The 17,585-nt window shown below is 34.5% G+C and overlaps 1 protein-coding gene across 1 annotated transcript in view; it reads right to left on the reverse strand.

The window, feature by feature from the left end:
• LOC111087020 overlaps positions 1-16,645 on the reverse strand; it is a 24,323-nt gene extending 7,678 nt beyond the window's left edge. The window contains exons 1-3 of the mRNA XM_022392126.1: positions 16,479-16,645; positions 7,416-7,559; positions 5,042-5,252 (exon numbers count right to left, since the gene is read on the reverse strand). Of these exons, the coding sequence (XP_022247834.1) occupies positions 5,042-5,252; positions 7,416-7,559; positions 16,479-16,486 (363 nt within the window). The 5' untranslated portion in view covers positions 16,487-16,645. The remainder of the gene's footprint in view (positions 1-5,041; positions 5,253-7,415; positions 7,560-16,478) is intronic.
• Positions 16,646-17,585: the final 940 nt, after the last annotated feature.

Here is a 17,585-nt window from a genome sequence, read left to right on the forward strand (position 1 = left end):
CAAACAAACAAACAAACAAACAAACAATTTAACCCATAGAACCTAGTCATCGTCAGATACGAGTTACATTCAAAAAGGCAGTTGTAATCTATTAATGTATTTTTGAATTAATTATTTAGTTCAATAGGTTACTCATTAAACATTAAATCACCAGAAAAGTCTAGATACACTGTTAGTGTCTGAAAAGAACCAAGACAGAAAAATTTACCATGACAACGTTTAATTGACGTTTATGTTATTATCTAAGAATTAATGAGTTATTCGCTGAGGCCTTAATTAACTGGAATGCTGTGGACTACAGCTATGTGGATTTCTGAATCTGACATTTAATGATTCTTTTTGACAGTATATAGTAGTGTAAAAACGTGTGTCTTTTTATTAACTTCTGAAAAATGGAGGGGGGGGGGCTGGCCCCCAATATCTGTGGCTGTCTATACAAAGTTAAATAATACAGTTATTAATTCCTAAAAAAATGGAGAGGGCCTCAATTCCCCTAGACCTCTCTCCACTATAGCTACAAATTCTTATATAACATTATTAAAAAATGCACTTATTCATTTCTGGGAGAAAAAATGGATGGAGGTCCGACCATCTCCTACATTAGCGCCTGCTTATAAAACATTAAATAATAGCATTACAAAAATTAGAAACATAACACAATGTACAAAAAAAGCAAATGTACATTTTATTTAACACTTCAGTTGCTATAGTTGGTGGAATTGAACCCTATACCCTCAAATTACGAGCCCCATTTCACGTAGTTTGGATACTTGGAATTGTTGAAAAAGATATAGAAATGGAAACCTAATTTCGATTATTTTCGTGACATTGATCCACTAAACGTAATTTCGATTAATCAATTAGTTTACAGAGACACTAATCGATATCACTGCTGCTCATAGATAATCGATCATATCGATTAGATCGTCCAGCTCTAGTCATTGTACATACACTGGCCACTATCTCCTGATTATGAGATTCCTTTTAGTAAAAGCATTATTGTATAACTCCAAGGAACTTCCAAGCAACTCTACAAAGGTGTTATTTACATCCTCAATCCATACAACCACAGTGATCACTAGCATGTAGAGTTTGTTGTTAAGTGCAAAGATTCACAATGAGCTATCTATGGCATATCTACCACGAGTATCAAAACCCGGTTTTTAGCTTTATAAGTTTTCAAAAATTTCGCTGAGCCACTAGAGGCGAATCTTGTGCAGAAAAATATATGTAAAGAAAATAGTTTCCAAAAATGTTAATTTACAAGATATTTCCATTCTAACAAATTGGACATATTACATACAAACCAACAAAAACGTCAAGTATACCATGCTATCCTTTTGTAGATAATTTCGTTTTCCTTGTAAATATTTCTGTTTCACAAATTTCAACATATTCTTCGTTAACCTTAATGAAAACATTGGACAACACCATTTTTTCCCATTAAGTTACTTTTATCTTATACATGAAAACCTGCAAGTTTCGAATATTTCAAGCCTAAAGACCAAACATATTCTCTCAATAACATCAACGAAAACATTGGTACACCATATCTTCCCTTTATGTGGCGTAAGCTAGTACTCACATTTTATTATATTGTTACGACAGCGGAAGTCACGCGACGCTGGGAGCATGTGCGCTGGAGTTTCTAGAAGGATCATGATTTATCGAGGAACCCCGCGAATGTCCGAATTTTTGCCAGGCGCCCTCTTTTTTAGTATATAAGCCCGGCAAATAAAGCCAGCGATAGAGAGATATGCAGATAGATTGAAGAAACAGATAATTGAGTCAAGCGAACAGCAGGCACCGTAAGTAAAGTGTGTGAATCACTATGATTTATAATGTATGTTATAAAGGTTGTTAAGTTTAAAGTGACTGTGGAAATTCTGTGTACTAAAAAGTTGTGTCAAGAAAGAATTAAGAAAGAACTTGTATCTCTGAATAATTTAGGCTAGAAATGTTACTTCTGAAACTTTCTTGTTTTTTTTATCCCATTATTAATTTCATGAGTTTAGGTTTCCGCCATATAAATGTTGGGCTTATCTTATGCTAACGATATCCTTTTAACAATAATCATTTGCAGGTGGAAGTACATAGTTTAAAGTATGTCAATGACCAATATCGCCAATTCAACAAATTTCCTATTTTCTATATATATATTTTCATTTTGTGAAAGTGAGATAAACACAACCTACAGCTTGTCATCAATAAAAACAAGAGATGTGGGAGCGATGGAGTTAGGCTTTTAAAGACCTTACCAGGTCTTCCTGACAAAAATGAATGGTTTTCCACAATTTTCAGTGCTGAAAAAATTATTGCTGCTCATTTCATCTTTGTTCATTACGAATATTTTGCCTAAATTATCTTTGAAAGAATTCGAGCAGTTCTTTATTTGTTCTACAGTAACTGTGTTCAATAACTGTCAGTGTACAACTAGTATGTAAAATTACACATTACTAAATCCCGCAACTGAAACAATACCATTTTAATTCTATTATTACTGTCATCAAATTGTAACCTAAAGCATGATTAAATAACTCCTAATAAAGCAGCTATCTTGAAAAAATTGGCAATGGGTGGTTTTCTGCAGAGCTGCAGCTCACCTTTACAAAAGCAAAACTGGTTTACAATTGCTGCAACAGGTCTAATCCCAAGATACCAATGCCTGAACTAAGTTTGGAAACAACTAGTTTTTTTTTTCTGCAAGTGATAGCATATGTCACTATTAGCCGAAAAGAAGTGTGTATCAATTATCTAGAGTAGTAGCTTCACTCTGCATGTTTAATACACCACAAAGATACCCAGAGTTCTGGTGACTTTTGTATGACCTAAGAGCTCGATCTTGTTTATATGTATTTCTACTGATACATAACAATCCCCATCCAGCCTTGTGGAGCTGGGCTAAATGCCTCACTTGGGGGAACAAACCTATTACTCTGTCCTCTCTAGGTCAAAAGCAAAACCATACCAGAGCTCTGTTAATTTTATGGAACAGGAGTTGCAGCAGACATGGCTGAAATCTGTGCCTGCTATAGTAGATTATCACTTCCCATACAGCCATTACAGGTCACCCACAATTTGGCCAAGTTTTTATTGGTCCCTCTCTTTTGAGCTTTGACCTTAGCTCAAGATAACTTGGGGTAATTTAGCTACTCCTCACGAAAGTGTCTAATTGAGTATAGTGCTAGTCTACTTGTAAGACATTGCACCACCTGTACCAGAATACAACCATTACTTGCCTGGAATATTGAATTAATAGATCCATATCTTTTTTAGTGGTAGTATTAACTGTCACTAGAGTATTTCATTTCACTTCATTGACAATAACCTGTAACTGGTCAAACAAAACACCTCTGGTGGCATCGTGACTAACATACATCCTAGACAACTGTGATGTCACTGTGCTTATTAGATTCATGTTCCATGTACACAATTGATACATCTGTGTCAAACTTGTGAGCCAGCTTTGCATGATCTTGAGATGAGGCATGACCCTTTGTGATTTTGTTAGCATGTGGTATGCCCCTTTGTGGTTTTTAGTAGCATGTCTCATCTCAAAATAAGTCTCTCATCTACCCCATTGGGTGTTTGCTGTCTCTCCTGATGTCACAAACTAACAGACTTTATCTGATAAAGACACCTTCATTCTCCTCCAAGCTGTGGATGACACTGAACAGTAGTGCAGTTCAATCATAGTGGTCAGCAACAATCTGTGTCCTGCAGGGACTCTAAAAGTAACAAACCAGTTTAACCTTCATTCATTAGCTTCAGAGGAAGAACAGGGGCAACAGCCCTGGAAATCCCCGACATGAACTTCTGGCTGGATCAAGATCATAGATATACTATTAATGGTGAAAGGCCAACATCCAGAAAAGGCTAAACCATGAACCACCTTCAGTGACTAAATGAAGGGGAGAATAAAGGAACACATCACCAGTAAAAGATATGGTGGACAAACCATGGTTAAAACACCATCATACACTCTTTTTTTTTTTGGAAAACCTGAAGGAACTGAATAAAGAATGTAATGTTAAAAATATAATAAGCCTAATACTAATGTCTTATGACAAATATAATTAATCATAATCATAATTTACCAACTTATAAAAGGCATTCATGCCATAACAGAGAATAAAAGAACATATGAATATGCATATTAAGAGAATACAGAAAATGTTATAAAACATAAATCTTAGGTTATATCACCAAAACATAATTTGGATTTCTTACTTTCTGGTATGCTCAAGTACACTGATTACCTTAAAGATAAGAATAATAATCATAATGACTAAAGGAATGGCAGAAAATGTTGGGCAAAGTTCAACTGAGATTACTACTTGACTGACACAAACTGGCAATGAAAAACGTGTAATCCTTTATTTGACTGAAGACAAACAAACTAGACAATAGACAGCATTTATCTCTGGAGTCTGGTGATCAAGATCTGAAACATGCAATATCCATGTCACTTTTGGTCATAACACAAGCAAACAAGGTTACTATCTCTAGGAATCACAGGGCTTGCCAGTTGTTAAGATCACTATCAAAATCTACATACTGTGTTTGACTGTGCATTGTTAAGCAATCTTTCCCACAAGAGAGTGCTGTGACCCAGAACAATTCCTAACTAGGACAAAAGCAATTTAGTCACAATTGACAGTCAACTCTCTATTGTTAAATCTATACACCAAAACTTATGTATGTGTTTGTTTTTTCATTTGTAGTTAAGCACAAAACTACATGATGGGCTATCTGTGCTGTGCTCATCATAAAATTAGTGAAATCCAGTTTTCAGCATTATATAACCCTTCAGAATTACCACAGAACTACTGGGGTGCACACGCGTATGTTAAAAAATTCTAGGTTATTCATGAACAAAAAATATTCACCTGTCTAAACTGAAATGGAACAGGTTCACTGTAAGTACAAACTTGTTTAGAAGAAAACTGTCCATGGTAATGAAACATTACCACAACATAAGTGTGCTGCAAATATTACTTAGCTTCACAAATTTAAATGTATTACTCATTTTAAAACTCACTTGAATTTCAAGAGATTTTTTAAAATCTGCCAAAAGTGATGTGTCTTGTTTTCTTTTTAAATTAATCTTTTCCACAGTTTCTTCAACCTCTCTGGAAATGTGTTCTCTCACATTCCCCTGTGAGATCTCATGAGATGATGTACTAGATTTTACAGTATGTTCTTCTGTGGGATTTTTCCATATTGATTCTGAATGAATACCTTCTGTTTGCCTATAATTTAGAAATAACATGGATGAGACAAATAACAACTTTCTTCAATATCTGACTCCTAATATTTGACTGGATTGGATAATAAACCACTGGACATACATATTAAAATTGTGACCCAGGCATACAATACCACTTCATTATATTATGAAACTTGTTAATTCATCATTGTTTGTTAAAAATCTAATATGAATGTGGTATGGAACAGTACTTTCAACCTCCAAATTCTCCACTGGAAATTATGTTTAGATTGTGCTTGCAATTGCTGTTGCAACTGTTACCATGACCACTTGGGGCATACATTGGCAACTCAATGGGTGGGTGTTATGTTTATTTAAATCACATAACAATTATCTGTATTATAACTAGCAAAGTATTCACTCCTTAATACCGGGAAGCATTTTGCTATATTTAGAGGCTGGTAGAAAGCACCAGTAAATTAGATGATACAATACCTATTAGGCATGATGCATAGGTAAGTACTAGATGTGTAATATTGATATAATCCATTGATGGTAATGCTATTTGATTATTCAGTTCATCAGAAAATTAATACTTGGATGGATCTGATTTCATTAGATAGAGTAATATCTGATCCAATCATATCATACATATACTTGTCCCATTCTGAAAAAAAAAATGGTTTTGCTTAAAAATATAAGAAATCTTATCGTAGTTATTAGTTAATCAATGTCAACATTTAGATTAAATATACTAAATCAATATTTATTAAACATTGCAATATTTGAGTTGATATACAGTATTAAAAATAATTATGGAAATGCACAGGTAATACACATACTATAAAGTCACAAATAATAAGTAATTACAACTCAACAATAGTACATTAAATTATTAGAGAAAATACAAAAATGTGAATAAGTACAATGTACTATTAGTTTCTGTTTTCTTTAAATAAAGTATTACATCGTTTGTTTCATGTTTCCCTAAGTATATCAATGTATGATTGTGAAATATTGTTCCAAATCTCTTTTATTATTCCCCACAATTTAGCCAAGTTCTTTGGTTGCCATCTGACTCCAGATTCCACATAAACCCATAGAGCCTTAATAATATCCATGTTGGGACTTTCCAAAAGTAATGCCACAGTTCAGTGTGTTTCACTGGCCTGCTTTCTTCCAGGTACCATAGCACCACATTTGCTGCATGGTTGGTATCACTCTTTTTGGAAGATGAATCCCTGTCTAATAGGAATTCTTCCAGAGGTAATGACATGTTGGATAAAAAGTAGCTTGTACCTGTCAGCCAGCAGTCAAGGCTTATTCAATTTTGGGTGGATTTTCAACACCACTGCCCGAGATGCATCCTACACTTGTATCGGACTCCAATGTGTTTCTCTGTAGATAGTTATGTTGGTGTGACCCTATTCCCTCTCTGTCAAACAAACTGTTGTGATTATTGCCAAACAGCTTGCACTTGAATTCATGTGTAAAGAGCATCCTCAGTCAGTTTTGTTCATCCCACTGTTTGAAGTCCATTGCCCATTTTAGCCTTTTTGTTTGGTTTCAGTACTTAAGTAATAAATTTTGAGAAGTCATACATAAGTTTGAGGCCACTTTGTGTTTATGTGTATATCATTTTTCCGGAGATAAAATTCACTTAAAAATATTGGCCCTTCGCAATTTATCAAGATGTCTACTGCATTTTCATGCCAAAGTAAACAGTAGCATACCTTGAGATACTTAGCATCAGTTTTGAAGTTTGGGCTTTCTACCTCAACCAATTCTATTATAAAAAGTACAAGTTTTATAAATCCACTTTAGTTTCCATATGGATCCTACAGAAACATAAAGGTTGCAGCAATTTGTCGCATGGAATAGCCGTCACCAGCCAAAACTTTGATTTTTTCTTGTTTGATATACAGCATCTGTTCTGAGAGATTTCCTCATACCATTTCTGGGAATAGTGCGAGTCCCTGTATTTTTATAGGTATTATGAAGGTGTGGCACAGTCTGACTGTTTGGATGACAGCCAATCACAGTGACTTAAATTTACTCTGGTGCAATTCATTTTTGCTTATTAGAGGAAAATCAATTAAAAAATGTTTGAATTTTATACACTCTTTCTATAACTATTTCCAATATTGTATGTTTAGCTTAAAGACTGGGAACATATACTTGAAAATATAAACAGAAGACAACTTACTCTTCATATTTCGATGTCTTTATATTCAATGCATCAGAGAAGTTACACTGGAAACTAGGCTGAGTGATGTTCTTGTTGGATTCGAAAGTAGAATCAGAAGATATATTCATGTTTAAATATGAAAATAAGGAAAAAGTTACAGATCTAAGAAAAGAATAAATAAATGGTCTGTATTATATATCAATCATTTGTTGCAGATTTGCATTATTTTAATTTCTTTTGTAATTTTTAAAAAAGATCTATCTTCCATTAAAAGGTTTATGGAACTTTAGCCATTGATAAATGGCATTAACTTAGATTTTTCATGGTATTATGTAAAAACTGCACCATACAGGTAGGCTTGTGCCAAATAAATCACAAGTTGGAATATTAAAATAAAGAAACTAATAATCTTTAGAGCACTTATATTGTGTATGTACATGTAATGGTTGTCAGGGATTTTTTTGGGGGGTGGGCAGGAGGAATGGTGTCAAGCTTAAATTAATAACACATGTACTATAGTCCTAGGAAAGTCTTGAATCAGTAACAGCCCATAGAAAGATTCATTCATAATGAAGTAACACAAACGAAAGAGGTTATAAATATGAAATTATGATGTCACATTCGACAGCTTTTGCAGCTAGTCTGTGGGAACTTAATAGTGAAATTTGGCAACATACATCATTTTAAAACTTATACCAACAGCATTCAGGAAAACAGTGTTGCCATTTCCACCCTTAAGTTTCGAAGTCAGATCTCATGATCAAAATCATGACTGTATACACAACCTTCTTTTTTACAATTTGTCTTATATTTACATCATTTTACCATCTATAGTGAATCATGTATTTTGTACATTTACAAAATAAGGCTTCACACTTTTCTCCAAGTCCAAAGTCACAGCTCAATGTCAAAATCCAGAAAATTATGATTAGAAATAAATATGGTAGAAAATTCAAGGGTGACACTTACAAATTAAAACCTGCAGAATAATAGGGTATTATTTCACAACTAATGTCATCTATATTATATTTGCATATCCATTCATAACAGAAAATTATTAAATTACTCATTATACGGAAGGTGACAAAGTCCACAAAAGTATTTTTAGATAAGCCACCATGTTAGGTTGAAGCATGACAATGCATCAAGGGACTTTCCAGAATGGCATCAACCAAGGTGTATTTGCAGCCCATAAGTACCAGTAAGGATTTTCTTGGATACCAGAAGTCTTGTCATAACACATATATCAAAAGTTTCATATAATATATCAACCACCCTACCCAACACATGAATAAGATTTAATGATAAGTTGCAGAACTTTCAAAAATCAAGAAATTGCCAAGGTTGTGAGTTTTTGAACTTTTTACATATGAATATATATTTTCTTTTATATTGTGATAACTTACTAATTGCCTATTCATGTTTTCAAATACTTAGTTTAAAAAATTAAAAATCTTAGCAATAAAGCATGATCTTGTACTTTTACTGCATGGCATAGCACCTTCGCACTGTCTGAAAAACATACACTACCTGACTATGCTGATGTTATAAGTTAATGGATATTTCCTTATTACTTGCATATTGCTTTTTTTCTTTGCAGCTAGGTTGTTTCAATACTGATCCAGTTTTGTTAATGGAGCAACCAGAACCTAATAATGCAAATGAGAGTTCTTAGGTGACTGATTTTGAATTGTGATTCATCTGCCAGAAGGAGACATCAGTTTAAAGATTCATGTAAAATAATCATCACTTGTGTTATAGACAGAGCTAGTTATTGTGATAACAAGTATGGGACAATAAGCACTGATGCAATCTTACTTTAAAGAATATGAACATATAGAGAATGCAAAATACTACAGATATTGCTCCCAGAAGATATGCCACTCAGGACATTTGAACAGAGGAGGAAAAGATATGGTGATGTTCTCCAGAACCAGAAAGTAAACTTGTTGCAGCCAAAAATGGGAAGATGCTGTTATTCATCCATCCTTGTTCTGGTGGAATCAGCAGAAAAAACTATTCGAACAAGATCAAAATGCACTCCATTTAAGAAGGATTTGTGCTTCTTTTGTAAAAATGATGATCCTAAACAGAGTCTCCATGATGTCTGAGCTTTTAATGCTGGTCTCAAGCTCAAGGAAGCAGTATCTGATAATCATATTCTTAGAATAAGACTTGCAAGTGCAATTAAGCTGGGTGATACACAAGCAATAGATGTTAAATACCATAAGGGTTGTTGGGCCATGTATGTAATTCATATGCCTAGTCTGAAAGAGTCACCATCACTATCTAAAAGTATGGGAAATATACCGAGCAACACTGAAAATGTCCATTTAGATGCATGTGTACAGCAAATTGGTTCAGATACAGAATTTCTTACATTGGTGGAAAACTTGCTTCAAGGTGGTTCTATATTGTCAATAACTGCATAACAAGCTACATAGTTAAGAATTCAACAAGGTAATGGAGTAATAAATCCTTCATGTGAAAGGAGGGAACTGAAACAGAAGTTAATGGAAAATATCCCAAACATAGAATTTTCTCAACTATAGCAGCAAAATCAGCCAAAGCCGACTGGTTTTTTAAAAGTCACCAGAGAGGATGTCATGCATGAAGCAGCAGGAACTACACTAAAGACATCAAGTATATATTTCAATGTGCAAACCATGGAAATTTGAGGGGTCATTCCAAAATAGTGACTTTTTCAAAATACATCTCAATGAGTCTGTACATGCTTCTCAGGTGGATTTTGCAAAGACCTCAAGTAGATATTCTAAATGAGACCAGTGAAGCAACAATAAAGAACACAATAAACACTGCTCAAATATTAAGCTCATCCTCAAAAATGTATCATAAATTAAAATACTAATCAGAGTCTACCATGGCTAGATTCATTCATAATCCCAAATTACCTAATCAGCTTGCTGTTGGAGTTGCAATTCTTCAAATGGCTAGGAGCAGAAAGATGATAGATTTGCAACATAGATTTTCCATGTCTGTAAACTATAACAGAATATTGAAACTAGAAACATAACTGGCCTGTTCAGTTCTTGAAAATATGCCAGTATGTGGAGGATACTGGCCAACATTACTTGTTTGTATTTTTTGCAATTGACATTTCTGATATATTTTGATGAGGATACTCGTGGTGGCAAGGGCACCTTGCATGCTACTTCTCTAGCTGTTTTTCAAGAAAATGACAAGATGGAATGGAGAGATCATTCTTGGTCCTATTCAACCAAACATCACAGTGTAAGATAAATCTTTAAGCAGGGTTCCAGACACTATTACTGAATTGACACCTTGTCATATGCCAAAAGCTCCAAACTGCAAAATCCTATTTACAAAACACATGAGATAGTTCTCCAACATCTGAACTTCATGATGTCACATGGTTAATAGCAAGGTACAAAAGGTGCTGTATGGCTGAAGAACACACAGAGGTTAGTGATGAAAAACCTGTTCAAAGCACCCCCTTATGGTCAGCTTACAACTCTATGGTATAAACTACAAAACCTGTCACACTTGTAGGAGCATTTCCTCTCATTGCTCCTTCCATGATGATTTAGTGAGTTTGAGAAAAACGTGATGATTTATGTTTGAAAATACAGTCAGAAAATTGCTGGAAAAGAAGGGAAATTTGTTGTTAACAAATCAAATGTTGCATTCTACACTATAGGAGCAGATCATGGAATTGAACACTTAAATAGATGTATGAAAGTTCTTGGTGGCCTCTCTGGCATTACATTGAATCATAAAGCCCATTTTTCAGAAAAGTGCATGAACCTGGTGAAGTTCCTGTGCAAGAGAAAAGAAAACATTGTGAAATATCCCCATATATAGTGAAAAGGCATTAGTGTTATAAAATTGAAAAATGTGATCTAGCATCACACTAACCCACTTCATGGGAACAAGCCTGTGATGAACATCATCACAAAAATGGTGAAGCCGGATAATGTCACTGTTTATCTTCTCAGGAGAGATGAAGCTGGACAAGAACAATACCTATTGTTTGTTTCTGAACGAATTACATCAAATCATGTGAGTTTTTGGTCTCTTATGAAAAAAATTAATCTGAAGGTCTGGAAGAATGCTGAGAAACTGGTAAAAAAACGAAATCACAGGTAATGAGTCTGAAAGAAGTTTGTGCATTATTTCATAGATTCATACTTGACATGAGATCTCGTCCAGATATTGACATGAAGGAATATATTAGGACCTATGAATTCACCTCACTTCCACATTACATGTTTACTGCTGCTGTGGTTAAACAAGAGTAAATTAGCTCATGAATGGGAACCTTAGTCTCTTAGATTGACGACACACATAATGACAGTCACATGCAGCAACCCCATTAGAGAAAATCCATGATCATTGATGGCATGGCACTTGTACAAGATATGGGGAAAACCAAATACAGTAAAAATTGGTTCTGATTTTGCTGATTACTTCTTGTCAAGATTGAAAAGTTGAATGCGAGATTTTCATTAAGTTCATATTATATTTGATTGCTACAATGTAGAAAAATTTCTCTAATTAAGAGTGTGACCAGGAAAAGAACAGGGAAACATGAATCAGTGGCTTACGTTGTGAATGACATTACTGGAATTGAACATGTTTCAGCACAAAGATTTTTGTCTCAGACATTAACCAACCAGTATAATTGGCTGCAAAATGTGTCCTTCATTTTATGAAGTCAGTGATAGGTATTGTTGTGACCTCCAAAGAAAAAATTATGTCAATTAACCTAAATGTCCAACACCTCAGTAGCACACAAGACTGATACTTCAAGTTGCGAATGCTGCAGAAAGGAGAGTTGAAAAACTGAAGATATATGCATCTGATACCAATGTATTGACTATGGCACTTCACCACTATCCAAAATTGTATGAAGATACATTTATAGTATCAGGGACTGGCAAACTAAGGCATGTGACCCCACTGAAGCCCATCTATGATGCTTTACGAAGTAGAAAAGTATCAGCTCTCCCAGGGTTTCATGCATTCTCTGGATGCATTGTCACTGGCTAAATTGCATATAATGGAAACCTAAGTTTCTGGAAGTCTCCAATCCAGTTCAGATGATGTTATTGAAGCCTTTGCTGAATTGAATAAGCATGTTGAAATTCATGAGGCAGTATCACAAGCAACGGAAAAATTTATGCATCAGCTGTATGAACCAACAACACTACACATCAATTAAAGTATCTGAGTTGGGTTGGCCATGTTCACTAGAAATCAAGCTGAGTCAGAGAAATTTCCCTCCAACCAGGTCAGCACTGACTGAGGTTATCAAAACAGTCAACTACATGGCAATGGTGTGGGAGCAGGATAATGTTGCTAAACCAAGCATTCCAGATACTTGTGAACATGGATGGTAACTAGAAGATGGTGCCATTGTTCCCTTGACAATGTCCATACCTGTAGCCCTTGAGGTAGTGACCCAGTTAATCAAGCATGCTTGTATTAGAAGTTCTTGCTTATCATCACACGGCTCATGCAAACAGCATGTACTGCACAGAAATGTGTAAATGTTGGACAAATAATGAAAATGTTAAAAAAGTTATGATGAATCTTCCATTTGTGGTTTAAGATGACAATGACTCTGAAGACATGTAACCATGCTTTGTATCAATGATTATGTAAATCCTGTAAATGTGTCATTATATTTTAAAATATTACAAGTTATCTTGTTATTGATACTATTTTGCCAAATACATGTTTTTACTAGACTGAGACCAAAATAAAAGCTGTGAAATGATATTTCATGTTATTTTTATGATGCTTGACCTCTGGTTTTCATATTTGACTTTGTACAAATTAAATGGCAACAAAGTTTATTTAACTCCCCATGTCTAAAGATGTACAAGTGTGCCTGGACTAAGCCCTTGGTTTAGCTTTCCATGACCATCAAAATGCAGTTGAATTTAGAGAGGGTGAGGTCATTCGCACAGAATGACCCCACTTCACCCTCACATCGACACCTACGCCTAAAGATCATATCAACTGAACTCAGTAATGATCATTAGATTTAATAGTAAATTGATAAACAATTATTTTAAGTATAATGAAGTCAGGTCCATATGCAGAATATTTGAAAGGGGGGTCTAATTTGTGAGATATTATGAGAAGCACAATTAGCATGCTAATGCTACAGGGGCCTGGGGGCATGCCTCCCCAGGAAATGTGTAAAAAATAGGTGCTATGAGATTAAATCTGGAAGCACCATTGCATGAAATATAACTTAAACAATTGCAAGGCTGTTCACATAAAATCCACAAGTTGTGATTGTTAGTTTAGTGATAAAGAGCGTATAGTGGCGATTTTTAAAGTGAAATTATCACAGACTGTATTGTAACAACAGAGCAGAGAATAATAATTAGTCTTGTCAATTGTGTTTTACAGTAATTGAACCAGGCTGTTCTTAGTTTTGCAGAGCTTGATATCAATACTGACTTATACAAGTTAAACCAGCTTTTATTGGTTTCACCCAATGCTGGTCTCTTCTATTAAGTACTTTAAAAAGACAACGTGTATATAACCATTGAATGACTAATTATTGATAGAGTCTAGAGTCAGGTAGCCAACAAGAAACGTAGCATTAAGGATATCTTAAAATTATTCCAAACATAAGCTTATGTTTCAGTTTGGAAAAATAAAAATATTTAATGGATAAACTTTTGTTTGTTTTAGTGCCAAGACCCATTGGGCTGTCTTTTGTGCCCACCGCGGGAATTCAAACTTGGATTTTTAGTGTTGTAACTCCGCAAACGACATAGAAAGTGACCATCTACCTGTCTGGTATATCTTCAATCTCACCCCCATACAAATAAATCAATAAAAACCGAAAAATTTAACTATAAGAAAGCAAACTGGATACAATAAAAAAAAATCATTGACAATATGCTACCGAAAATAAAAGTATATCACGCCGCGGAAGCATCCGAAATATATGCATATTGCCATACAATCACCAAGTGACTAAAAACGGCAGCAAAACAAACAATACCCAAGCCTAAACAAACAACACAAACATGGCAACCTCACACACAAATTACAGAAATAATAAATGAAAGTAGGAAACTACGCAGACAATTCATGCAAACCCAAGATTCAACACTTAAAACACGAATAAACACATTAAGAAACAAAATAAGAAATGAAGTCCGTCAACTAAAACAAGACATTTGGGATAATTTCTGCTCATAAGTAAACGACAAAACCGACCCAAAACAGTTCTGGAAGCACCTAAAACGATTCAGGAAACATTAACAGTAACTATCCACCCCTAGAAACACAAAATAAGACACAAACACTGAAAAAAGCACCTACAAAACACATTCAAAACACACCACGAACCAGACATGAATGTACACTTCTACAACAAAGTTAACAACCACATTAAACAAAACATAACCATGTACACACCAAAATATCCAGTTAACATACAAAATACAAATATCAGACTAAATGAAATAGAAAACCCAATTACACATATACTCACAAAAACAATTACAGAACCAGAAGTTCAACTAGCTATAAAAACTACCAAAAACAAATCACCAGGAGAAGACGACATACAGGCTATCATCCTCAAAAAAGGCACTTAGAGATTGTATGGACACCTTAGAGCACTTTTTAACTTATCACTAAGTTCTGGATACATCCCGGTTTCTTGGAAGCAAGCGATTGTACTAATGTTCCATAAAGAAGGAAAGCCAGCAAATAAACCAAACAACTACCGCCCGATCAGCCTGACCAGCTGTGTAGGAAAAAATTCTCGAACGAATAATAAGCAACACTCTCAAATTACCTAGAAGTCACTTCAAAATTACCAGAAATTCAAAACGGTTTTAGAAAATTCAGACAGACAACAGGTCACTTAGACTAACTGAAACAATAATAGATAGTTCTAATAAAAATGAATGCACTGTCGCCTGCTTTCTCGATGTCGAGAAAGCCTTCGACACTATATAGCACAATGGTCTTAGGTTCCGTATGACGGAATTGGAAATACCGCAGGTGATTATTCGCTGGCTATCCAACTTCTTGGAAAATAGAACATGCAAAACAAATGTAAGGGGAACCTACTCTGAGGCATTCACCCAGAGGCAGGTGTACCTGAAGGGTGGGTAGTTAGCCCTATTCTATTCATTATGTATGTGAGTAATATGCCTCTAAAAGACACAAATCAGGGTTTCGCATCACAATTCGCGGACGTGTTGTGATCTGGAAAAGTGCTCCCACCCCATCCATAGCAGCAACAAATTTACAACCATTATTAAATAATATAGAAGAATACTGTCAAAAATATCGAATAAAAATAAACGTTCCGAAAAACCAATTACTAACTTTTACATAATTAATAAACAACCCCCCCCCCCTAAACTATACATGAATGGAACATATCTCCAGACCACAACCTCGGCAAAATTTTTAGAATTAACCCTAGACTCAAAATTGATGTGGGTAAAACATACAAATAATATATTAACAAAAATCTGGAAACGCACAAATTATGCAAGAAGTCTAACAGTCAAAAACCAAGGAACATCACCTGACAACATTATTAAAATTTACAAAACATATATACGCTCAATAATAGAATACGCCTGCCCTGCATGGATAAACATACCTCCCAAACATATAAATTAGTTACAATCTATACAAAACTCACTTATCACCACAGCATATAAAGTCCCCCGCAGTACCTCATCAAAATTCATGCACAGATATGCAAAGAATAGCCGATAGACTCTTGCATAATACTATAAATTACTTTGCAAAAAATTGGCAAAATAATTACCTACTCTGCGAACTTGATCGCTACTACATACATGATGGAAGTAGACCTAAGTACCTCTCACTCGTAAACATTTATTTTAGAAATAAGGATGTAATAAGGCCATCTATTACTAGACTTTAAAACCCTACACTAATTAGACTAAGAACAATACATTTAATAGGTTATTTTATGTAAAATGCGTTTGATTAGTCTAACTAGTAAAATGTGGTGTGTGCATTATGGAACTGACCTAAGAGATAGAGTGCAAAACACAGAATGTAACTGTAGATACCTACATGGACATTGCCCTGAAAGGGGGTCGAAGCAAGTGCGGTTTACTCCAACCCTCTTGTTGTATCAATACCAACAATCACCAGTATAAAATCACAGCTCGGAAAGGAGGAAGAGGTCACCATGAACCTGACCCTCCCTGGTCCATCAAACGACCAGAACACCGATTTTGGTAAAGAGAAGTCCGTAAACTTACCGCTAACCTACCGAGTACCGAGGGAAAATGGGTAAACAGTAACGCTAAATTGGTCAGTTGAATGTCCGCATGACGTCGTAATTATATTATAATTATAAAATTGCATAACGACATAACTAATTTTAAATTTGATTTTTGAGATGTTGTAGCAACAGCCCTTCATCATTTATTAGAAAAAATAAAACTAATTTAGTTAGACATTGGTTATAATATAAAAAAAAAAAGAGTAGTACATTTTCAGAGGTAAAAACTGTTAAACTTGAACTTATAATTGAAAACAACTAACGCACGTTAAAGAAAGATATTTTTGACCTGATCCTTGTTAGGCCTAGTGGTCAGGGTTTTCTTACTAACTTATATTTAACAGCAAAGTTATAGATAGTGGTACTGTTGATAAGCCACGTTATAAATTATTAACGTTAAAGCAGTACTGAAGTTATGGCCTATATTAAAACATTAGGCCTGACGTTTTGTTAAAACTTTAGTAACGAATGATCTAAGGTTAATACTATTGTTTCAAACCTCAAACAATATTTTCGTTATTATGGAGGTATTATATCTTGTAATGTTTTTCTTTTACTATATTGTAATAAAGTCAAAAACGATATTATAGATCAATAATCTATTCCATTTCTTCCTAGGCCTTTCTAACTTACAGAAATTTTACTTTTAAAACCTACCGTAGTGCAGACGTCAATATGATTACTTTTGAAAATTATATTTAAGAAAATAAAGTATTATACATATCAATGAGAAGATGTAAAGGAGACATTGCATAACAACACATGAATTTAAATAAATTTTAAAGAACGAAATTTATATATATAAACAGTAGTTCTTTATTGTAGGCGTTTTTTTTTCTTGTTTGTTTGAAGTTACCGCAAAGCTACACGAGGACTATCTGCGCTAGCCGTCC

Source organism: Limulus polyphemus, unplaced genomic scaffold (genome assembly GCF_000517525.1).
Source record: "Limulus polyphemus unplaced genomic scaffold, Limulus_polyphemus-2.1.2 Scaffold1644, whole genome shotgun sequence".
Classification (NCBI taxonomy): Eukaryota; Metazoa; Arthropoda; class Merostomata; order Xiphosura; family Limulidae; genus Limulus; species Limulus polyphemus.